The 25410-nt window shown below is 43.8% G+C and overlaps 1 protein-coding gene across 1 annotated transcript in view; it reads right to left on the reverse strand.

The window, feature by feature from the left end:
* Positions 1 to 25410, reverse strand: part of gnptab (N-acetylglucosamine-1-phosphate transferase subunits alpha and beta) — a 68509-nt gene that overhangs the window by 11965 nt on the left and 31134 nt on the right. The window contains exons 12-21 of the mRNA XM_063217823.1: positions 17485 to 17709; positions 16630 to 16754; positions 12879 to 13169; positions 11203 to 11417; positions 8073 to 8649; positions 7422 to 8018; positions 4600 to 4799; positions 3778 to 3997; positions 1726 to 1839; positions 1043 to 1128 (exon numbers count right to left, since the gene is read on the reverse strand). Coding sequence (XP_063073893.1) covers positions 1043 to 1128; positions 1726 to 1839; positions 3778 to 3997; positions 4600 to 4799; positions 7422 to 8018; positions 8073 to 8649; positions 11203 to 11417; positions 12879 to 13169; positions 16630 to 16754; positions 17485 to 17709 — 2650 coding nt within the window. The remainder of the gene's footprint in view (positions 1 to 1042; positions 1129 to 1725; positions 1840 to 3777; positions 3998 to 4599; positions 4800 to 7421; positions 8019 to 8072; positions 8650 to 11202; positions 11418 to 12878; positions 13170 to 16629; positions 16755 to 17484; positions 17710 to 25410) is intronic.

Genomic DNA, 25410 nt, shown 5'->3' on the forward strand with positions numbered 1-25410 from the left:
GCGGAAAGGCAACTGGAACATTCATCCAAATGATTCCCCTCAGCAGTTTTGACCAAAATAGTCTAAAACAACTAATTTCACTAAAAAAGCCCACTTCAAGCCTACAGTATATCACGAAAGTGAGTACACTCCTCACAGTTATTGCAGATTTGTGAGTAAATCTTTTCATAGGAAAGCATTACAGAAATGTCAGTTTGACACAATGATTAGTGACCTTTTAGCAACATATTTAACCGTTTAAATGTTTTGTTCACTCAGAAAAAAACAAAATACAGCCATTAATGCTTGAACATGTACTCACAAAAGTGAGTACACCCCAGATTAAAATCTGGTAGAGAAGGGGCCGATTTGGCTCGAATCGTCTCGAAATGAAAAGGGATTAAAAGGGAGGTCATCGGTGTGTGTTTCAACCTTTCTTTGCATTGAACTTTTACATTTTGAGTGTGCACCTGGCTTAAATAGATTGGTGTGAGATTTGAATGCAATCCTATGGAGAATATCATGATCTGCCTCAGTAGTCACAGTGCATGTTGACATGCATGTTTCTTTTAGGTGTATTTCAGATTGCCAATGTTGACAGCATCCATGCATCCCCAAACCATGTCAGTCCCACTACCATACATGGTTATTGAGAGGATACACTTTTTTTTGTAAAACTCACTTGTTTACCACCGCACATGCTTGACACCATCTAAAGTATATTTGTTTATTTTGGTCTCTTCAGATCACACAACATGTTTCCAGTGATCCATATCCTTGGTCTGTTCATCTCTCTTGAGACCAAGATAAACATATTTGCTTTAGATGGTGTCAGGCATGACTTGCAATGAGAGATGTGTTCTCTTACTTGTATTTGAAGGAGAGATGTTTTTTCTTACTTGTAATGAGAGATGTGTTTTCTTATTTGTAATGAGAGATGTGTTTTCTTATTTGTAATGAGAGATGTGTGTTTTGTGTGTTTTCTTATTTGTAATGAGAGATGTGTTTTGTGTGTTTTCTTACTTGTATTGTAATGATAGATGTGTTTTGTGTGTTTTCTTACTTGTATTTGTTCTGGTCCTTGAAGGCCTTGTGGATGCGATCTGAGATGGGCTGGCAGTTCATAACCAGGCCCTTAGTGACCGGGGGCTGCGGAACACACACGCGCACACACACACGCGCGCAAGCGCACACACACGCACACGCATACGCGCACACACACAGACACGCACGCACGCACACGCACACGCACACGCGCACGCACACGCACACGCGCACACACACAGACACACACACAGACACACGAAAAACAGAGACTCAGGTACTGTTCCACTATGAAGAGAAAAAGTGGACAAAAAGTTGTGCATTCAAAGGAAAGTCAGATAATTGTGCATATTTGGGATATGTGCGCATCTTAGGTTGTAGTTGTAGTAAAATAAATATTTGCAGACCCTAAAAATTACCCTACGGCCCAACTGAAAAGTTTGAGTGTTTCATATTTGTCCAAATACAAATTGAAATGTTACGACACCAACAATTACATTCACAAGTTTGAAAAGTTGCGAATACGAATTTCATTCACAAATTGAAAAATCATCTGGTCACAGGGTGGGAACTCTGGAAATTCTGACCAATCCACTCATGACCCTGGTGTGATGACGTAATCGATAACATGTGAGTTACATGCCATGTACCATGCTGGGGTCATAGTAGGCTTCTTGTGTGTGTGTGTGTGTGTGTGTGTACCATGCTAGGATCATAGTAAGCCTCCTGTGTTGGGTTGATCAGGTGCAGGCCAGTCAGGTTGGAGGGAAGAGTCTTGGAACAGTTAATCAGCATCTGCTCCAGCCCAGTGAGGTCCTACACACACACACACACACACACACACACACACACACATACACATATATACACATACACACACACACACACACACACACATACACACACACACACACACATATATACACATACACACACACACACACACACACACACACACACACACACACACACACACACACACACACACACACACGCACGCACACACACACACACACACACACACACACACGCGCGCGCACACGCACGCGCACACACACGCACACACACGCCAAGAAAGATAATGTATTTTCACGTTTTGTTCATCAACACCTGAATTATACAACAGACTTTGTCTCACATGGGCTGCATTCCAATATGTGACCTTGCGTCCTCCACTTGTGCTTGTGGCCTCACATTTTGCTGATGCCCCTCCTCTGTGGAGAAACAATTAAGTTTCCCCGCTGTCAACCGAGTAGCCAAAACAACTTTTAGGGACTGTTCTTCATTCACCATCCAGTTTGCAAATGAGAAAATGACTTAACAAATGAGCTTTTGTGAGATATTGAAATATTATGCTGTTGTCAGTGATGTGACATATTACTTCCTGGTACGAGGCCATAAGCACAAGTGGAGGACGGAAGGTCGCATATTGGAACACACACATACATATACCTGCTGAATTGAACCAGAGGTCACAACAGGTCAAACAGAGAGGTCGCCTTAAGGTCACATTAAAGGTGCGCTGTGTAGGATGGTGGCCAGAGTAGGTACTACAACTATGATGCTCATTGAAACGGTGCTGCCTACTGTCAAATGTTCACGATTACATATAAATAATTAGCTAACATTTACTTGTATGACCAACGTACAGTACGTTTTGCAGCTAAAAATGTCTGGATATTCAAAATGGCGGGCGTGGAGAGGATCCACCTTCTCATGTATGAAAAGTGCAATTTTTCCATCCGGTGGCTAGATGGTCTCATAGGACTCAATGTTAACTGCTAGCTTGGAGGTAAAATTTGCACTGCCATACTTAGAGACCGGTTGAAAGTACAGGAGAAAGGTAATTCTCAATCATTTAACTGTTTGTTTGTTTGTTTGTTTACATTTATGGCCAAATATGCAACTGTGGCTATTTCATGGCCAGTACAGGTAATAAAATTTGCTTCAAATTAAAAATCAACAATGATATAAATAATTGAATAAATACATTAAATAAGTTTGGTCACATCAATACATTTTAAAAAGTTCAAAACCTTTAAAGGTGGGACCTTATTAAAAATACCAAAAATAGTGTATTCTTTAAAAAACTGTTGTCTTTTCCTTCTGAGAGCAGGGCAAGACAGGATATGCTTAATTGATAAGGGATGTCCACAAAAATCAGAGGGGAGGTTCACTTCCGGTTCAACCATTTAACTGAAGGAGAGGTGTAAAACAAGCTGATTTCCAGAAATGGTACAATACCACTTTTAGTTTATGTATGTATGTGTGTATGTGTGTATGTATGTATGTATGTATGTATGTATGTATGTATGTATGTATGTATGTATGTATGTATGTATGTATGTATGTATGTGTGTGTGTATGTGTGTATGTGTGTATGTATGTATGTATGTATGTATGTGTGTGTGTGTGTGTGTGTTGTGTGTATGTATGTATGTATATATGTATACTATGCATGTATGTATGTATGTATGTATGTATGTGTGTGTGTGTGTGTGTGTGTGTATGTATGTATGTATGTATGTGTGTGTGTGTGTGTGTATGTATGTTTCTCTCGAGTGGACAGCATACACACACTCTCAACTGTAGACTGAGGGGCAGGGTGCCAGTTTTGGACACACACACACACACATCTCCCAACTCTCTCTCTCTCACACACACACACACACACACACACACACACACACACACACACACACACACACACACACACACACACACACACACACACACACACACACACACCCTTACCTGCAGGCTGAGAGGCAGGTCGTGTATGCGTGTGGCGAGGGTTCGAATCTCACGGTCGGAGAGGATTCCTGAGTGGTCGGTGTCGATCTCATCAAACAGCTGCGAGATGTTGAGCCGGTCTGGCGCCCCCATCAGGAAGTAAAAATATGAAAACGCAAACTGCATATCCTCACTGTGGCGAACACGATGAGCTGACGTCTTATCAAACTCCTTAGGAAACCTACAGACACACACACACACACACACACACACACACACACACACACACACACACACACACACACACACACACACACACACACACACACACACACACACACACACACACACACACACACACACACACACACACACGACTGGGTGAACTGCATCCTACCGCTACGTGTGCACCAGGCGGGACCTACACTACCTGTGTGCCGGAAGTCATTATTTCCGTATGGAGGGTCAGCGAATAAAGCGACCAGAGCAAATTTCAATGATTAAATTCAAGCTAATAGTTTGGCAATGAGCCATGACGCAGTTCAGTGAAAACCAATTGGAATGTTCACATCTCCGAATGTCCCAGGCTGTCAAGCCAGAACCGTTATGTGATTAGCTAAATCACACATGTGAATGCCACGTCCATAGCGAATAAAGAGAATTCATGGCGTGTGTGTGTGTGTGTGTGTGTGTGTGTGTGTGTGTGTGTGTGTGTGTGTGTGTGTGTGTGTGTGTGTGTGTGTGTGTGTGTGTGTGTGTGTGTGTGTGTGTGTGTGTATGGTGTGTGTGTGTGTGTGTGTGTGTGTGTGTGTGTGTGTGTGTGTGTGTGTGTGTGTGTCGTACACGTCCTGCAGCTCCTGCATGATGATTCTGTCGATCATGTGAGGCATGTGGGCGGGAACTTTGCGTGAGGTGAACCCGAACTGGCCATTCAGGAGCCGGTTCACGTATCTCAGCGAATCAGCAAAGGTGTCCTGCAGCTTTCGACCAATGGCAGCGCCGTCTGGAGCATACTGAAGCTCCGCCTCCAAACGCTCCCCTTCCTGTGGAAGACAGAGGCGTACAGTGAGGACACACACACAAACACACACACACACACATACACACACACACACACACACACACACACACACACACACACACACACATACATACACACACACACACACACACACACAAACACACACACACACACATACACACACACACAAACACACACACACACACATACACACACACACAAACACACACACACACACACACAAACACACACACACACACATACATACACACACACGCACACGCGCACGCACGCACGCACGCACGCGCACGAACACATACACACACACACGCACACACACACACACACAAGTACACGCAAGCACGCACGCACACAGTTCATCAATAAAATCATACGATCGACAGAGATATTCATATCTGTGAGTGGCGCCCGCAGGGCAGTGGCCAGGGAATACTTGTACAGTGTATTCTTAAACACAATTTCATTTTCAAATTCGTTTGTCAATGACAAATAAAAGCTCTTGATTCTTGATTGATATCGACAGTCTAGCATTGTTCGCTTTGTGGTCCTATAAGTAGAGCCTAACGCATCGATTTCTAGAATAACCTGGAGGGTAAATGGAAGCTAAGTGAGGTCCTGGAAGCTAAGTGAGGTCCTGGAAGCTAAGTGCAGCCTATGAGTGCGTTGCAATATGCGACCTTGTCTCCTCCACTTGCCTCCTCCACTTGCTTCTCTCCTCGTACCAGTAAGTAAGTGAAAGTGAAAAGTGAAAGCCCATTGGGAAACTCCAACTCCCGTTGTCATTGTGACACAGCACTCCACAGCACACAAGTGAACACTGCACACTGCACACAACGAAATTGCATTTATGCCTCACCCGTGCAAGGGGGCAGCCCTCAGTGGCGCCCCATGGGGAGCAGTGCGGTGGGATGGTACCATGCTCAGGGTACCTCAGTCATGGAGGATGATGGGGGAGAGCACTGGTTGATTACTCCCCCCACCAACCTGGCGGGTCGGGAGTCGAACCGGCAACCTCTGGGATGCAAGTCTGACGCCCTAACCGCTCACCCATGACTGTAATATATAGTATGTAATATATAGTAATATGTCATGATGACATCACTGAAAACAGCATTATATTTCAATATCTTGCAAAAGCTCAATTGTAGAGTCTTTTTCTCATTTGCAATTGGGATGGTGAATGAAAAACAGTCCCTCAAAAGTTGTTGTGGCTTGGCTGACAGCTGGGAAACTTTATCGTTTTCTCCACGGAGGAGGGGCCAGGAGGCTGGACGAGGAGACAAGCGCAAGTGGAGGAGGCAAGGTCGCATATTGCAACGCACTCTATGTATGTAACTCACATCTAGGTCCTGGAAGGTAAGTAGAGCCTATTGTAACTCACCTAGTAGGTCCTACAAGATATTTCCTATAAGGTAAGTAAAGTGTGTGCAACTCACCTCTGTAGGTCCTATAAGCTAAGTAGAGCCTATTCTCACCACACTAAGGTCCTATAAGATTAGTAGACTATGTACCTCACCTCGATAAGGTCCTGGAAGGTAAGTAGACTATGTACCTCACCTGTATAAGATCCTGGAAGGTAAGTAGACTATGTACCTCACCTGTATAAGATCCTGGAAGGTAAGTAGACTATGTACCTCACCTGTATAAGATCCTGGAAGGTAAGTAGACTATGTACCTCACCTGTATAAGATCCTGGAAGGTAAGTAGACTATGTAACTCACCTCGATAAGGTCCTATAAGGTAAGGGCCAAAACATACCAAGGCGGAACGGAACGGTCCCGGGACGAACGCGGCCTTTCTGCTTAGTTTTGGCCGGCGTGTTTTTCTCTGCCTTTCACACTGACAGCGTCGGCGTGCGCGGCCAGTCCTATTCAAAACCCTCCCCACAGCCAAAGCTAGCATGCTACTTTGCCATTCATTTGAATGAGACACCGCCGGTGTGAAAAATACGCTGGAGTTCTATTTTCCAAATGCAGCGCGACGCTCGACTACCGCCGGTTGGTGTGTAAGGACAGATAGGTTTCAATGTATTTTCACCGACGCCGGTAAAAAACGTGGCCGTTCCGCGACGCTTTACCACCCTGGGGTCCGTTTCTCGAAAGCGTCTTTGCTAACGTCGTTAGCAAAGTCCTTCGTAAGAGCGACTCAACTCTATATCGACAGCGACGCTCACCACTAAATCCAAGGGAACGGTAAGATGGTCTTAAGACGGTTAGCAACGACAAGAATCGAGAAACGGACCCTTGGTGTGTAAGACCCCTAAGTAGACTATGTAACTCACCTCGATAAGGTCCTGGAAGGTAAGTAGACTATGTACCTCACCTCGATAAGGTCCCATAAGCTATGTAGACTATGTACCTCACCTCGATAAGGTCCTGGAAGGTAAGTAGACTATGTAACTAACCTCGATAAGGTCCCATAAGCTAAGTAGAGCCTATATTAACTCACCTCTAGCAGGTCCTGGAAGGTGAGTAGAGCCTATTGTAACTCACCGCCAGCAGGTCCTGGAAGCTAAGTAGAGTGTAACTATCTCACCTCTATAAGGTCCTGGAAGGTGAGTAGAGCCCATTATGACTCATCTCCAGTAGGTCCTGGAAGGTGAGTAGAGCCTATAGTAACTCACCTCCAGTAGGTCCTGGAAGTACTTGGTCCTCTCCCAGGGCAGAAAGCCGCGGTCTGAGTTCAGGAAGTGCTGCAGCCTCCTGCCCAGTGGGGGGCGCTGGAGAGTCTCATGATGATCTCCTCCTCCTCCTCCTCCTCCTCCTCCTCCTCCTCGGTCCTCTCCCTCAGCCTCCCTCTCCTGGCGTGGGGCTCCCAGCTGCCCTTCAGGTGCTACCGCTGCCTGGTGGTCTCTCCCTTCAGGTGCCACCGCTGCCTGGTGGTCTCTCCCTTCAGGTGCTACCGCTGCCTGGTGGTCTCTCCCTTCAGGTGCTACCGCTGCCTGGTGGTCTCTCCCTTCAGGTGCTACAGCCGCTGCCTCCTTCCCCGCGTCCAGAGGTGGGTCTCCTGGCTGTTTCCCTGCGTCCAGAGGTGGGTCTCCTGGCTGTTTCCCTGCGTCCTGAGACTGCTTTTCTTTGTCTTTAGGTGAGTCTCCCTGATGCTCGTCTCTCCCCTGAGGCTGCTCCTCCTTGACTTTAGGTGCTGCTGCTGCTCCTCCTCTTCCTCCTGCTGCTGCTTCTCCTACTACTACTCCTGTTCCTCCTACTACTACTCCTCCTCCTTCTCCACCTCCTCCTCCTCCTCCTCCACCTCCTCCTCCTCCACCTCCTCCTCCTCCTCCTCCTCCTCCTCCCCGCTGTCTCTCTCCGCTGCGCCCCTTACTGAGTTCCCCTCGCAGGGTGCTGAGGAGTTTGGATGCTGCTCCCCCCTCCGACTTGGGACGCTCTCCCTCGCTAACTCTCTTTCCTTCTCTCTCTCCCCCTCTCCCATTCTTTCCTTCTCTCTCTCCCTTCGCTGCTCGTTCTCTATCCCTCTCCCCCTCCTCTACTCGGTGAGCTGGTTTGTCATCGATGGCAATCGGCACCAGTGTCACCTGATGGATCTTCACCTGGGGATCTTTCTCCTCCGTCTTCTCCTCTCCTGCTTTCTTCTCCTCTCCTGCTTTCTTCTCTATCACTTCGTCCTGTGTGGCTGCTGCTCCCTCGTTCCTCTTCACTCTTTCTTTCTGTCCATCTATCCCCCTCTCCTCTCTCTTCTCTCCCTCCTCTCTCTTCCCCCTCTCCTCTGTCTCCAGGTCTTTGTATGGCTTCTTCTGCTGTTGTGTGTCTGCAGGCGCTTGTTCCTCTTCCCCTTCCTGTTTCGGTGCCGCTGGGATGGCTGGGTTGTCGTGGAGACGGTATCTGGGCTGGTCCCTGTATGGTGACAGGATGGGGTATCGGTATCGGTTTCAGATTTCAACAATATTCAGACATCGGATTGGATTGGAATTTTCCCCAAGTTTCCAATACTGACATTGAGTCGGATGTAGTGTTAAATTTGAAATCTTCACACTTGCATTCTGGTTTACAGGATGGAATTGTTACTTTTTACAGTGAATGAATAAAAAGAAAAAAAAAACACTTTAAGAAGAAATATCCAAAGACCAAATATTTTTAAGTTTAAATAGATTCAATTTTTTTTTTTCTTAAAAAAAATATAAGTGCAACCAAGGCCCTACTGTTTCGCTAACGTTGCCAACTCCTCCCCATCTCTCTCTCCCAACTCACTTCCTGTCTCTGCTTCAATGTCCTGTCAGATACAGTGCCCTCCATAATTATTGGCACCCCTGGTTGAGATGTGTTAAAAGCTTTAAAATAAATTCAGTGTTTATTGCAGAAGAATACTGTCACACTGAAAATGTTAGGAAAATGTAGCCTTCAACTCAAATGAATTGTAGGAAAATAAAAAAAAATCCCTGACTAAAAAATAATTATTTTTCATTAAATCACCTGTTCCACAATTATTGGCACCCTTAACAATTCCCAGGAAATAAATATAATTGAAGCATTTCTGTCATTTCTACAGTAGTTTGCAAAGTTTACCAGAGTATGTAGGAACATTTAATTAGTAATTCATCACTTCCTGTTTCCCTGGGGTATAAATATGATGTGACACCGAGGCCATTTCTCTTATCCACTCTTAAACATGGGAAAGACAAAGGAACACAGCATACAAGTGAGGCAGATGTGCGCCGACCTTCACAGGTCAGGCAGAGGCTACAAGAAGATTGCCACTCAACTGCAGCTGCCCATATCCACTGTGAGAGGAATAATTAAGAAGTTCAAAACAACTGGAACAGTGGTAAACAAGCCTGGACGAGGACCCAAGTTTATTTTGCCACCACGCACAGTGAGGAGGATGGTAAGAGAAATCAAAAGATCTCCAAGGCTCACTGTTACAGAATTACAACAAATGGTAGCATCCTGGGGTCACAAAGTCTCCAAATCAACCATCAGGCGCTGTCTACACGCCAACAAGCTGTTTGGGAGGCATGCACAGAGAAAACCTTTCCTCACCCACAATCATAAACGCAAACGTCTGGAGTTCGCCAAGCGGTATTGGGGCTTCAACTGGGACCGGTGTGCTTTGGTCAGATGAGACCAAGATTGAGCTTTTTGGCAACAAACACTCTAAGTGGGTCTGGCGTGCCACGAAAGATGCGCATGCTGAAAAGCACCTCATACCCACTGTGAAGTATGGGGGTGGGTCAGTGATGCTGTGGGGCTGTTTCGCTTCCAAAGGCCCTGGGAAGCTTGTTAGGGTGCATGGCATCATGAATGCTTTGAAATACCAGGACATTTTAAATCAAAATCTGTTGCCCTCTGCCCGAAAGCTGAAGATGGGCCGTCACTGGGTCTTTCAGCAAGACAATGACCCTAAACATATGGCCAAATCTACACAGAAATGGTTCTCCAGACACAAAATCAAGCTCCTCCCATGGCCATCTCAGTCCCCAGACCTCAACCCCATTGAGAACCTGTGGGGCGAGCTGAAGAGGAGAGTACAGAGGAGAGGACCAAGGTCTCTGGATGATTTAGAGAGATTCTGCAAAGAGGAATGGCTGAAGATCCCTCTTTCTGTCTTTTCCCATCTTGTGAAACATTATAGGAGAAGATTAGGTGCTGTTTTGTTGGCAAAAGGGGGTTGTACAAAATATTAACAACAGGGGTGCTAATAATTGTGACACACATTATTTGATGTCAAATAATTATTTCTTTATGTAGGATTTTTTCCCCACTGAATAAATGCACTTGTATTGAAGGTTGGATTTTTCTCTTTTTTCCATTAAGGTCCCATATTATTTAGAAAAAAATAATAATAATTGGAAGCTAAAAAAGACATCTTAACCAGGGGTGCCAATAATAATGGAGGGCACTGTATATCATCAGATATCGCATATCAGTGCATCCCTACCTGTAAGGTGACATTATGGTTGCCTTGGTGATGTTGTCTCTACCTGTAAGGCGAGAGTATGGTTGCCTTGGTGATGTTGTATCTACCTGTAAAGTGCCAGTATGGTTGCCTTGGTGATGTGGTATCTACCTGTAAGGTGACAGTATGGTTGCCTTGGTGATGTTGTATCTACCTGTAAGGTGAGAGTATGGTTGCCTTGGTGATGTGGTATCTACCTGTAAGGTGAGAGTATGGTTGCCTAGGTGATGTATCTACCTGTGAGGTGAGAGTATGGTTGCCTTGGTGATGTTGTATCTACCTGTAAGGTGAGAGTATGGTTGCCTTGGTGATGTTGTATCTACCTGTAAGGTGAGAGTATGGTTGCCTAGGTGATGTATCTACCTGTAAGGTGAGAGTATGGTTGCCTTGGTGATGTTGTATCTACCTGTAAAGTGCCAGTATGGTTGCCTTGGTGATGTTGTATCTACCTGTAAGGTGAGAGTATGGTTGCCTTGGTGATGTACTGTATCTACCTGTAAGGTGCCAGTATGGTTGCCTTGGTGATGTTGTACCCCCTCAGGGTGATGTCTCCTGCGTCCAGTTTGTCCTTCAGCAGGTGGAGTTCGTACTGAACCTCGTCGGGCAGCAGGGAGACGTTTACAGCAGGCACCTCCACGGACACCTCAGACGGCCGCTTCCTGATCACGCGAGGACCCCTCTTCTCCTCAGGCACCTCCGCGAACACCACCTTCAAAAGGGCACATGAAAATGTAGTCAAGTACCGAATTATTGCTCTCGCACACATTGTCATTCAATGTACTTATAGGATTAACTTCTGCCAATTTCAATATGCTGTTGTATTGCTCATGCTACCCTTGACTTGTCAGTACCTGGTGTTCTGCCTTCCATTTCATTCCATGCCTGAGTTTAGTTTCTCCCACGTAAATCTAATGGTGAATACCGCCACCTAGTGGATTTCTCGCGGTACTGCGCCTTCTGCGTAAATATACTTCCTGGTTAGTTCCTGCCAGTGTTTCTAGTGTTTTCTGCCGTAAAGCCACCGGACTTCATCTCTCCCGCAATCTGTATTCTTTTCACACTTGTGCCTTGGACAATTTAAGTCTGTAAGTAAGCTTTTGTGTAAGATGTTGTTTGGAACGAAATTTCATGCATATTTTGTTGTGTATTTCGATCTATTTGGCTCCTGAAGTGATGTTTTACCTGACTGGAAATGTTGGCTAATCTGAATCTACTTAGCTATGCTAGGTCACGTTTGTCTATGCTGAAATTATATCGCTGGATTGCGTGTAGATTTGTGTCACGTGCAAATGGTAAAGTATGTGTTATTCATGTATCTTTATTTCGTTTTCTGTTTACAGTTTTACAGTTTCAGAGTGTCAAGTAAAGAGAAGTGTATAAAGAAATGCAAGTGAAAGTGAATGTGGAAATGCAAGTCAAGTCAGTAAGGAATTGAAAGAAAGAAAATAAAAGGACAAAATCACACTTCAGCTTGCCTTCTCTTGAACTGTTAACTAGCTGTCTAGTTCTGCAACAGTAACGCAGGCCGAGGGCAGCATACCTGGTGATGCTCCTTTTTTCAACTCAGCCCTTTCCGAGATCTGAGCTATTTTAATGGGGGAATACTTTGCTGATGGTGATGGTCTAAGTTATTATCTACCTTTGGTTCAGGTGTAGCTGCGTTGGGCTTGGATAATAGTATACAGTATATATACATATTCACCTTGGGTTCAGGTGTAACTGCGTTGAGCTTGAATAATAGTAAAATAGTACATTATTATATCTACCTTGGGTTCAGGTGTGGCTGCGTTGAGCTTGAATAATAGTATATTAGTATAGTGTATATCTACCTTGGGTTCAGGTGTGGCTGCGTTGGGCTTGTAATGGTAGTATAATAGTATATTAGTATAGTGTATATCTACCTTGGGTTCAGGTGTGGCTGCGTTGGGCTTGGATAATAGTATATTAGTATAGTGTATATCTACCTTGGGTTCAGGTGTGACAGCGTTGGGCTTGGATAGGAGTATAATAGTATAATAGTGTATTATATATTCACCTTGGGTTCAGGTGTGGCTGCGTTGGGCTTGTAATGGTAGTATATTAGTATATTAGTACAGTGTATATTCACCTTGGGTTCAGGTGTGTTAATAGTATATTATTATATTAGTATATTAGTATAGTGTATATCTACCTTGGGTTCAGGTGTGGCTGCGTTGGGCTTGTCATCTTTCTCCTTCCGGCTGCCTCCCGTGCCGTCGCTGGTCGACGTGGTGCTGCTGTTGTTGTTGTTGCCGTTGCTAGGGGCGATCTCCCTGGTATCCACGGCGACGGCGAAGGCCATGTTGAAGAGGGAGTCGTCAGCTGACTGGAAGGTGATGTTGTAGTGCAGTGTGGTGGCGTTGAGGCCGGCGAAGAGCAGCAGGTGGACACTCTTAAACTTATTAGCGACGCTAGTGTGGCGCAGCACCAGGCTGTCACTCACCTGAGGAGGAGGAGGAGAGGAGAGAGGGATGAGGACAGAGAAGAGAGGGATGAGGAGAGGAGAGGAGAGGAAAGAAGAGTCAGTTGGACGTCCCTGCTTGTTGGACCTCCCTCAAATAGGGTCCAAGTCGGCCATATTGAATAAGTCACACGTGAACGTTGTAAGTCGTTTATTAAATTTTGTTTTTATTTGAGCTTCGCTAGCTGTTCAATGAACATGACTTGTGTAAAGATGGAACGCTAATTTGACTCTTGTTTGTCCAATACGCTTTTGCAAGTTAAAAACCTCTTACTGCAGACGGGATTTTACTGAATTCTGAGGCGTTTTGTTGATACTGCATTCAGCATTAATTATATCAAGTTTTATAAGTAGTTGAGAGGTCGATGACGGCTTAAATGAAAGAAGACAAAATGGCCAAAACGACCATTCACCCCTAGTCGTTCATTTGCGTCATAAAATGTCCATTTCAGATGGTCAAGTGAAGAGAAAATGTAAAAAAATATTTTTGTTTGTCTGTGAATGCAAGTCTGTTGAGTGATGGGGTAAGAAAAATCTATACATGATGGAATTCCACATGGTCTTGGGAAGTAAAATCCAAAGTTACAAGTACATACGTTGAACTAAGCCGGTGCTGTGCATGCATATGTATAGGGTGCAATTGGCCTTTCAAATGTGCCAAAATGTCAAAAAAGCTCGTCACGCTTAAACTAATGCAACAGACAAAAGATGGAAATTTCGCAGATTTTTGACATTGTGTAAATACATGTTAAACATCTTATTACGTTTGGATTTCGGTGCCAATGTAATTCATATGGCTGATATAAGGTCATATGGTAGAAACTACCCAATCGCTAAAATCTCAGCGTGCCGTGCCCATAAATAACCACTGGATGGCAGTACAACACTAGAAATGTCCGCCAGCTGTCGGCCCTGTTCACCTGTCCACTCTTGATTTGGCGAGCATCATGGGATACCTTCCAGTAATCACCCAGGCTTTTGTCAACGCCGCGGGCCTTTAGGAGCTAGTGCTACATTGTGCGTCGCAGGCAGTGTGATACACAGCTACAAGCACAATCGATGGACCAACTAGCACAAAGTACAGCTTCAAATGGCAACCAAGCGGTATACTAATACTTTCATCGGACATGAATCGCGTTGCGGTTCACTAATGCTACATCATAACATGCTTAGCAAGGCTAGCATGGGAAACGCCAATATCATTCATTCATGACGCATGGCATTGCGCCCACTGCCTACAAGCACAGTGATTGACTAACCAAGGCAAATGACCACGCATATTGTTCATCAAACAGTATAGGTTTAGCCTGGCAATATCTCCATGGCATAGTTTAACCCTGATTGAGATATCAGCAAGTTATAGTTGGGTACGTGTATCGATGTCTCCACACAGGAAGACGGCACTAGGTGTAATGATCTTGCTCTCTTTGGAAAATAGTCCGTTGATGGCAAAAAATTACCATTTGGTGTCATAGAGAACTTCTTCACGAGTTTCCCCATGTGTGACATTATGCCCAAAATCGTTTGGATTGACGACAAAACAGAATCATAATGGATTTGCATCTAGAAAAAATGCTTTTTTTCATTACAAATGGATTAAGGATTTTAACTGTTTTCCTGGACATTTCAAGACAACCAAGACCACTTTCCGGACCACCGACATTCAATCCTATGGAGGTTGTCAAGTCAAGCTAACATGGCTAGCTCTGGTTAGCCATTGAGTCGAGCACGGAAAAGTGTTAACCCCACCTACTTCAGACGTCATACGAGCTAGGTGAATGGCTTTTTCGACTGCATTTTCAAAATTGATGACATGAACTGAAACAGTGAGAGTCTGGTACACCGGCGCGCCAGTAGAATAAAAAATGTAGCATCAAGTTAAGGCATGCTTCACAAACCCCTGTTAGGTGTAGGGATGGTTTTGGTCAGGGCACAATTTCGCAACAATTTCGCCAGTCTCTTGCTTATTGTGCTGTCCTTGGCAAAAGTAAAGCAGCAGAAACATGGCTTTACTGGCAGGTTAGTGTTAGGGATGGTTTTGGTAAGGGCACAGCAGAGCCCTTTTGCGTTTAGCAAAAGAAATGCTAAAAGAAAATCGCAGACACGGCGGGAAAACTGTGCAAACCTCGTCCCAAAACTGCATTAAAGTGCTTTACCATTGCATTTGAGGAGCATGTCTTAATTTTAAAAGGCGTTGTGTAGTAGTGCTAAGAATAAACCTTATTTTTTCTCTTAGTGAACTTCTGAAAATATGTGGGCTATAATGTAGATACTACTTGGGATGGGTTATTCGTTACCTATTGTTTCTGATGGGGCGTTACCATATTTTTTGGACTATATGTCGCTCCAGAGTTTAAGTCGCAACGGCCCAAAAATGCATTTTGAAGATGAAAAAAACATATATACGTCGCACCGGACTAATCGTCGCACATTTTTGAAAGGTTATTCTATCCATGGAATCTATGTTGTGATAACTGGCGCATGGTAAGCTGCTGCTCAAAGACGGTATAGACACCTGCAGCAAGCATGCAGCTCCTCATAAGAGCTGTATCTGTACCATGTTTCAAGTTATGCACCATTTCTCTTTTTTCATATTCTTCATCTACAACACCATATAGTTCTGATGCTATCAGTTCTAAAATGGTTGATCTTGGGATCTTGACTTCAGAGTATGAGTCCCATTAGCCTTCATTTTTGTCAGAATTAGGCCTGACATACTCTTTGCTGGCTTTTTTGAGACAGGACAGTGGGAGAGACTTCTTTGGTGTTAAAGGTGAAGAATTTGGAATAAATACATGGTGCCTAAAGTCAAACATGGGAGGGATACAGCTCTTATGTGGAGCTGCATGCATGCTGCTGGTGTGTGAGGGCTTTTATCATTGATTACATCATGAAGTTAAAAATGTATTGCTCTACGAATAGCAAATATGTCACCATCTCTCATTTAACTCCATTGATTTTCATTGTGTTGCTTTCCATGATTACAATGACCCTAAACATACACCTAAGGCCAAAGTTGATTTTCTGGAGAGGTGAGAGTGATTCAGTGATTAAGTATGACACCCGATCTGCGTATTTGAAGTGTTTTGAAGTGACTTATCTGCTCATTTTCACATTGTGTTCGATAGGCGACGAAACTGAAAATCTGCCCTGTCTGTGTTCATTAAAGGGTCAATCTTTCTTTGGTGCATGAAATGTATTTTTGTACATTCATTTTCATTCGAGAGGGTTGTAGCTTTCATATGAGTGACTTCTGAAGCCAAGTGATTAATTGAAAGTCAGGTTATTAGCCTGAGAACAGATGGATAGGCGACAACTCTTTTGGAGGCGAGTGTATATGTATACGTATGTGTGTGTGTGTGTGTGTGTGTGTGTGTGTGTGTGTGTGTGTGTGTGTGTGTGTGTGTGTGTGTGTGTGTGTGTGTGTGTGTGTGTGTATTACCTGTGCTTCAGTAGCTCTGTGTGCTATTCCACTGAAGCTGAAGTACGGTCTGAGTTCCCCCTGTGGGAGACTGTAGAGACTCTGGTTTCTCATCAGCACCACACGATACAGATCACTGAAGTGCTCTACACACACACACACGCACACGGACACGGACACACAGACACCCACACGGACACGGACACACGGACACACGCACGGACACACGCACGGACACACACGGACACACACGGACACACACGGACACACACGGACACACACAATAGAGAGATAATACAACTTCTTTGTTACGTGGCTCTGCATCAATGGCATCAGCATTTGAACAGCAGACATGCGCTGCACTAGGGCTGGGCAATATGACGATATATATCGTTATCGTGATATAAAAGTGTATATCGTGACCATTCTCCTATGTCGTTTATATCGTGATAGTAATTTTATCAATGTCATACAATTGAATATCATTTAATTACATTTCATGTTGTCACAATACACACTATAAGTTCATGTAACTGTAAAAATAAGAATAAAAAGATCCATTTTAAAGAAAGGTTGTTTTGCGACATGAAAAAATAAAGAGCAAATAAAGAGAATAACTGAAAATGTAATTGTGCTATATCGTGATATATATCGTTATCGTGATATAAAGTAATCCATATTGTGATATTGTTTTTTTTCCATATCGCCCAGCCCTACGCAGCACAAAACTCTACTGTACAGCATCATACAGCCTCATGTACAAAAGCCACACACACACACACACACACACACACACACACACACACACACACACACACACACACACACACACACACACACACACACAGACACACACAGACACACACACCCTCTTACCGTCTCCACAGTCTCCGGCGTCGTAGCCGCAGGTGAGCACGTTGCATGCCTGGTCACAGAACTTGTCCGCGAGCCAGGAGTTGGCACATCCCTGATTGCAGAAGGACACGCCCCCTACGCCTCCCAGCCCCCCCAGCCCCCCGGGGAACTGCCACGCCGCCCCTCCGTTACCACCCCCCGCTACCCCCCCAACACCCCCCCCGAAACGACTGCTGCCACCCGCACCTGATGAGAGGGGAGCAGAGGGGGGGTGGGGGCGGGGAGAGGGGGAGGAGAGAAGAGGAGAGGAGAGGAGAGGAGAGGAGAGGAGAGGAGAGGAGAGAAGAGAAGAGGGGGTAGAGTAGAGAAGAGAGGGATAGAGGAGAGAAGAGAGGGATGGTAGAGGAGAGGAGGGGAGAGGAGAGGAGAGGAGAGGAGAGGAGAGGAGAGGAGAGGAGAGGAGAGAGAGGGAAGAGAAGAGAGAGAGAGAAGAGGGGGTGGAGAGGAAAGGAGAGGAGAGCGGGAGGAGAGGAGAGGAGAGGAGAGGAGAGGAGAGGGGGTGATTCGAGAGAAGAGGAGAGGAGAAGAGAAGAGGAGCAGAGTAGAGGAGAGGAGAGAGAAGAGGAGAGGAGAGGAGAGGGGGAGTAGAGGAGAGGAGAAGAGGAGAGGCGGGTGGAGAGAGAAGAGAGGGGAGGAGAGGAGAGGAGAGGAGGGGGGGAAGGGGGGGTGGGGAGGAGAGGAGAGAGAGAGGAGGGGAGAGGAGAGAAGAGGGGGGGGGGGGAGAGAGAGAAGAGAAGTAGAGACTATTAGCATGAAACTATGCAAAGGAGTGTACTCAGGTTTGGTCTCCAAAGGAGTGTACTCAGGTTTGGTCTCCTAAAGACAGGAATAGGAGCGTGCTGTATTGTATTGAGTCGTGTGACAAAAGCGATTTGGGCGCCTAGAGCGACAGTTTGTAGTTGAACTCCTGAGAATATTATGCATATTAGGTATGATACGGTGTGTATGTGTGTGTGTGTGTGTGTGTGTGTGTGTGTGTGTGTGTGTGTGTGTGTGTTGTAACAACCTCTGCCTTCAGAAACCAATGTCAGAGTTCGTTTTTTTTCTTATGTCAAGAGTTCCCTATCAAAATCCCTGCCTTGTCTTTTTGGTGTAATACCCAAAACCCGCCACTAGCCAGAATGGCGCTGTCACACTAGATTTTGTATAAAACCAAAGAAGAAGCCAGCATTATGGCGGAGCCAAGTATCCAGCTGATTTTCTCTGGAGAACTTTCCCCGTGCGTTTTGTTATTTTCTCCTACAAGTTGTCGCTCTCGCTGTTGCACTGGGACCAAAATCTTTCCTGTGGATTATCTGCAAGACCAACACACTTTACTACGGTAACTCTGTTCTCTGCCTTGGAAACGGATTATTACCACAGAAGAGAAAGTTTGCTGCTTGCTGAGGAAATCCCGGACTGGAGTATGCTAGCGCTACGGATCTGGTAGGCCCTCTGACTCTGACTGAACGTGACATTGACTATCTTTCTTTTTCTTTTTCTTCGTTGTTCAAGATGTGACTTTGCTGCTGTTGGGATTTATTCTTTGAGGGTGGATGTAAAGACTGTATTGGAACTGTTCGTTTTTGCGTGGTGAATCTAAATGGGAAAGATGTTGTTTTCGTATGGAAAGGATTTTCTTGGTGATGGACTGAACTCGTTACTGCTCTGAACTGAACTACACTGTATGAACTGAATGAACTTTTGGGTGAACAATATACTGCAAGCATGAAATTTGGTTGGTTGCTGAGTGTCCTTTTTGATGTTTAATGCTCTGTTGACAAGTGTTGCGCTACTACTTTGGGATATTTAAAAAAGGGTACATGTTGCATTTTATGCTCATTTGGCTGTATGCATTATACATGTAATCTTGTGACGGTTTTTCGACCTGACGTGACTTAAAACTCACTTCCTAAAAAAATATTGACAGTTTTTAAGCTGTCTGGCACCCCGGCAAACTTTGAAGGAAAAACCGTTACATAAAATGGCACCCCAGATAAATTAACCTGCCTGGCGAAGGAAATTATTTTGCAACAATTTTTTTTTTTGTACAAGTGATACCAGCACTAGCAACATATTTCAGTACATTGCTTTGCTTCAGTGGCTACTCCAGTTAGTAGCCTGCCCAAAATGGCTACCAAAAAAGGGCCTGTCACGCAAACCAGCCAAGCTGGGGTTCAAGTCCCACAACCCCAAGGCCCGGTGACTTCTTCCACTACAGCTGTTCAAAAAACTGTGTCATCTTCAGACAGAATCCCTCATGCTATTTACACCATGCCAACTGCTGTTACCACTGCAACTCCGTCTACCTTATCCCCTGGGCTGCTGTCTCACATGAATCCCACAGTGCATTTGCCGCCTACTGTTCATCAGTTATCTACTGTTCAACAGCCACCTACTACTCATAAGCCGTCTTCTGGTCAGTTACCATCCACTACTCATCAGCTACCCACAGCCCCATTACCCACCTCCCTACCCCCTATTCAAGCTTTGGGAAACCAAACCATGCAAAAGCCACCCTTGCAACACTCACCTCCTGTTAGTGGAGCAACTGCAATGAATGACCGTTACGACACCAATCACTCTGTTGTGGACATGGAATTATTGGAAAACACATCAATGCAGTTTATGACCTCAGCCTTGCCTACAGCTCCACACTCCTCCACAGTAAACTTCCCTGCAGCACAAAGCTCTGTTTCTAATTTCAGTGTACAACTACTTATGGATGCTGTGAGCAGCAATCATCAAAATGTGATGACTACATTGAGTCGCCATGCAATGGAGATGCGGAAAGAAATGGATGTTCACACACGACAAGTCACAAACATGTCTGTGAAGGGGGCAGAGGATATGAAACATATGTTGAGACAGCAATTGGATTATGTGCGGACAGAATTAACAGCAACTTTAAACTGGCGTCTGAAATATCATCATGCGGAAGTTCTCAAAGATTTGAACACTGTGCTTGCACCGTTAGCCACATCGTTGCACGAGATTCATTCAAGACTTAATGATTGCTCGCAGCAGCTCGGTTCATTATCAATGAATGCTAATTCCTGGAGCCCCCTGCAGGCTAACCTTGGTCACTGCACGCAACGTCTGGACGGATTGGCCCTAGATATTGCCCAGCTCAAGTCTACAATGGAAGTAGGTGGAAAGGCTCCTAATGTGTCTGCTCAGACAAACCCCTCCTCACCGTATGTATGCACAACGGATGATCAATGCCCAGCTGCCCAACTGCCCAGTGACAGGCCACCACTCCAGTCCACCATGAATTCGGGTCCATCATTTTGTTCCCCTGATGACCCGAACGTGTCTAGGCCGCCACGAGGGCCTTATACTGGAAAGAAACCTATTAAAATTCAATTTCCTTTTTTTGGGAGAGCAGAGGACACCTCAGACCCCCTACTGTATCTTGAAAAGTGTCATGATTATCTGGCTTTGCATCCTCTTTCTGATGAAGAGCTGCTTGCCACCCTGAGAAATGTGGGTAACGCTTTATTTTACGGTACAGTATTTACTATGTACTTTCTGGGTAACAACTGGGTAACAGAGGGAAATTACATGGTACCTAGAATGTAAAAAGAGGGTAATTACGATGTAAATACTGTGTAATTACAGGGGGAAAAACTCAAAAGTTACCATGAAACTAAACTGTGTATTTTCTGGGTAACAAATGGGTAACAGAGAGAAATTATCCAATTGTTATCCAGAAAATACACAGTGTAGTTTCTTGGTAAGTTTTGAGTTTTCCCCTGTAATTACATAGTATTTACATCGTAATTACCCCCTTTTTTTCCATTCTAGGTACCATGTAACTTCTCTCTACGGTACAGTATTTACTATGTACTTTCTGGGTGACAACTGGGTAACAGAGAGAAGTTACATGGTACCTAGAATGTAAAAAGGGGGTAATTACGATGTAAATACTATGTAATTAGAGGGAAAAACCTCAAAACTTACCATGAAACTTACACTGTGTATTTTCTGGGTAACAATTGGGTCACAGACAGGAATTATATGGTATCTAAAATTTAAAAGGGGGGTTACTAGTAGATGAAAGCGAAAGCCCATTGGGAAACTCCAACTCCCATTGTCATTGTGACACAGCACACAAGTGAACACTGCACACTGCACACAACGAAATTGCATTTATGCCTCACCCGTGCAAGGGGGCAGCCCTCAGTGGCGCCCCATGGGGAGCAGTGCGGTGGGACGGTACCATGCTCAGGGTACCTCAGTCATGGAGGAGGATGGGGGAGAGCACTGGTTGATTACTCCCCCCACCAACCTGGCGGGTCGGGAGTCGAACCGGCAACCTCTGGGATGCAAGTCTGACACCCTAACCGCTCACCCATGACTGCCCATAGATGCTATGTAATTGAGAAGAAAATATCTCGTGAATTACTACGAAAGTATACGCTGTAATTTCTGGGTAATTATTGTTTGATGCATGGCAATTTAACAAAGGATGAAAGTAGGCCTACCTATTTGCCTGTTTGTTTTACAGCAATACCACATTTAATTACTAGGTTAATGTGATGCTCTGGATGGTAATTACACAACTCCAAAGTCAGAACTTACAAGGAACAGTATTTCATTGTAGTTACTGTGTTTATCACCATACATAGGCCTACCCATTTATTGCATGGGTAAATGTGGTAGGCCTACTTACCTGACAAAACAATTGCTGGTGTCACACATTGCCATTGGGCTTTATCTTCATTCTTGTAGCCGTTGAGTCAAAAGTGTTTGGTAAGTACATGGTAGGTTTCTGCACTGTTACCAAGTAACATATATTTATTTACCAGGTAAAGAAGGGGAAACTGTACCGTAAAGTAAAGCGAATGTTCTTACCAAAGTATTACCAATTTCTTACCAAGCAATTAAACTTGTTTCATAAATCATGTAAGTACATGGTAAGTTTCTGCACTGTTACCGAGTTACAGATATTCAGTTACTAGGTAAAGAAGGGGAAACTGTACTGTAAAGTAAAGCGAACGCTCTTACCAAAGTATTACCAATTTCTTACCAAGAAAATAAAATTGTTATGTAAGTACATGGTAAGTATCTGCACTGTTACCAAGTAACAGATATTCAGTTACCAGGTAAAGAAGGGGAAACTGTACTGTAAAGTAAAGCAAACGCTCTTACCAAAGTATTACCAATTTCTTACCAAGCAATTATACTTATTTCATGTATCATGTAAGTACATGGTAAGTTTCTGCACTGTTACCGAGTTACAGATATTCAGTTAGGCTACCAGGTAAAGAAGGGGAAACTGTACTGTAAAATAAAGCGAACGCTCTTACCAAAGTATTACCAATTTCTTACCAAGCAATTATACTTCATATCATGTAAGTACATCTGTTACCAAATTACCAATATTCAGTTACCAGGTAAAGAAGGGAAAACTGTTCTCATAGGACTCGGTGTTAATTGCTAGCATGGAAATGAAATTTGCACTGCTGTAGTCAGAGAACGGCAGGAAGTACAGGAGAAAGGTAAAACCCAATAACTTAACTCAAGGGGAAGTGTAATACGAGCTCATTTCCAAACATGGGACAGTATCACTTTAACATCCGAGTTGGCAGCAGATATAAAGACTCATCAGACCAGGCCTACATTTTTTACAATACAAGACTAGAGAAAGTATTGCCTGGACTGATGAGTGTATTTCTGCTGCCAACTCGGATGGCTGCCTTGTTCCACACACACACAGATGCACTGTATTTTATTATTATTAGGCCTATTATTTCATTCCAGAATTCCTGCTGCCCATTCTTCATTTCCATTTTCATGAATAGCACTTTTCAATTTCTAGGTATTATGACAGCAAACATTGCATTTTTCATCAATGGAAAAAATGAAAACGGGGATTTTCTCCATGATCCTCAATTTTTAATTTCCAGAAACAGGCATTTTTAGCTGCAAAACTTACTATGTTCATGTAACCCAGTTGACAAATGCATATTAAAAAGGTGGTTGATTAAATAGCATAAATAGTAAAATGGGATAATAAATAGTGATAATACTGATAAGGCAATTCATGAATGATGGGTTGTTATTGTTAAAAACACGATTAACATATATTTGATATAGCCTAACTTTTACTGTGACAGTTACGTTATGGGACTTTTATTTTGACATGCGTTTCCACGCATTCAGCTTTCCGTAGAGCCGTTCTAGTCAAGCTCCCTGAGAAGAGCTCCAAAGCTGAATTGAAGACTCCGTTTCTTTTGCTCCACCTTGGAGCTAGATATTGATAGAAAAGTAATTCTAAGTTAATGATAACTACTTCTAAGTTTCCTTTTGGACCACCGAGCGACCTGCTCTGTAAATCTTTTGTGTTTTGAAGAGAAAGAAGCTGCGCTTCGTCGTGTATTGTTTCTGTTGAATCGTCTCGGTAAGGCAACCACCTGTAACTTATTTTCCCTACTGATGTAACTTGAGTGTTATTGCTTATCTGTGTGAAATACTTCGGTGAAACTTCAGGATTGCAGTTTGTTTTGTTAATACTTGTTGTGTTTAGTGTGAAAAGGGTATATTTTGGTTGAATTGAGTAAGTTTAAAGCTTGGAATGAGCTGCCTGTAATTCACATGCTTGTGATCACGCACCCATCACGTGCGAGGGGAGAGGTCTGAACGACTTACTGTGCTCGGCAATATCTGTGTGTAATTCCCGCGGTTTCAGTACCGAGTGATGTTTTTCATAGTATTCATCCTGTTATTTGATAATGGTTATGTAACTGAATGGTATGCAATGCTTTTCAGTATAAATGAAGTGTAAGCTTATGCGGTTTCCATATATTTTCCTTTGAGAAGATTGATATTAATGTTGTACAACCAGAGGTGGAAAGAGTAGGCTACAGAAAATTTGTACTCAAGTAAAAGTATCTTTACTTTGCCTAAATCCTTCTCGAGTAAAAGTAGGCCTACCTATCTAAAAATCTACTCAAATAAAAGTAAAAAGTACTTCACTTAAAAATGCAATTTGAGTAAAAGTACTTAGTTACATTTAATTAGCTTTCCTCTCGACAATTTAATGTTTCTTTTTCTTGAATATCGTCCTCCATAACCTCTATCTCTTGCTTGGCACCAGCCATCATCCAATACATTGATCCAAGATAGTACAATCGTGGAAATGCTGTGTGCCATCCTGCATAATCTTTCATTTCCGGCAGATTGTGGCATTATTTTGCGTGGCATTTTGTCTATTTTTTACTCAGTACTCAGGCCAGGTTCCAGTGTTAATTGAGTTAACTACTTGGGTCAAATGTACTCAAATACTAGTAAAAGTTTTCATTTTAAAAACTACTTAAAAAGTACAACGTAGGCCTACTCATAAATGCTACTCAAGTACAATACTTGAGTAAATGTAATTAGTTACTTTCCACCCCTGTGTACAACTACTTTAAGTTTAAACTGTTTGAACTGATATTTGATAAGAAATGTGAACATTGTCCTGTGTACATGTGTAGCTTAACTAAGGGTATGGTTACACAGGTGACGTTTTTTGAACCTGGATTCCGCTGTGGATTGATGACTGCGTTTGATGGCGAGCCACCCACCCCATTGAGTCGGATCCTGTCCTGTGTCATTGTACATGGCGCATATGTGGTAGGGTTGTGACCTGCCTGTGTCACAACAACACTGACTGACTAACTTGAGTTGTTACTTTAACGGTTTACAAACTGAACTAAGGCCTTGAACTGAACGGAACTACTATAAAGGAACTACTTTTTCTTTTTTTTTTCTTGAACAACTGAAAGGAACTCTTTTCTCTTTGAGGATTCAAAGGACTGATTTAAAGGACTGTTCCCAACTTTTGGAAAACAGACAATTACTCACTTTTGAAGGACAATTCATTTTATTTTATTTTAAAGGGTCAATTCTTTTCTTTTATTT

Source organism: Engraulis encrasicolus, chromosome 15 (genome assembly GCF_034702125.1).
Source record: "Engraulis encrasicolus isolate BLACKSEA-1 chromosome 15, IST_EnEncr_1.0, whole genome shotgun sequence".
Taxonomy (NCBI): Eukaryota; Metazoa; Chordata; class Actinopteri; order Clupeiformes; family Engraulidae; genus Engraulis; species Engraulis encrasicolus.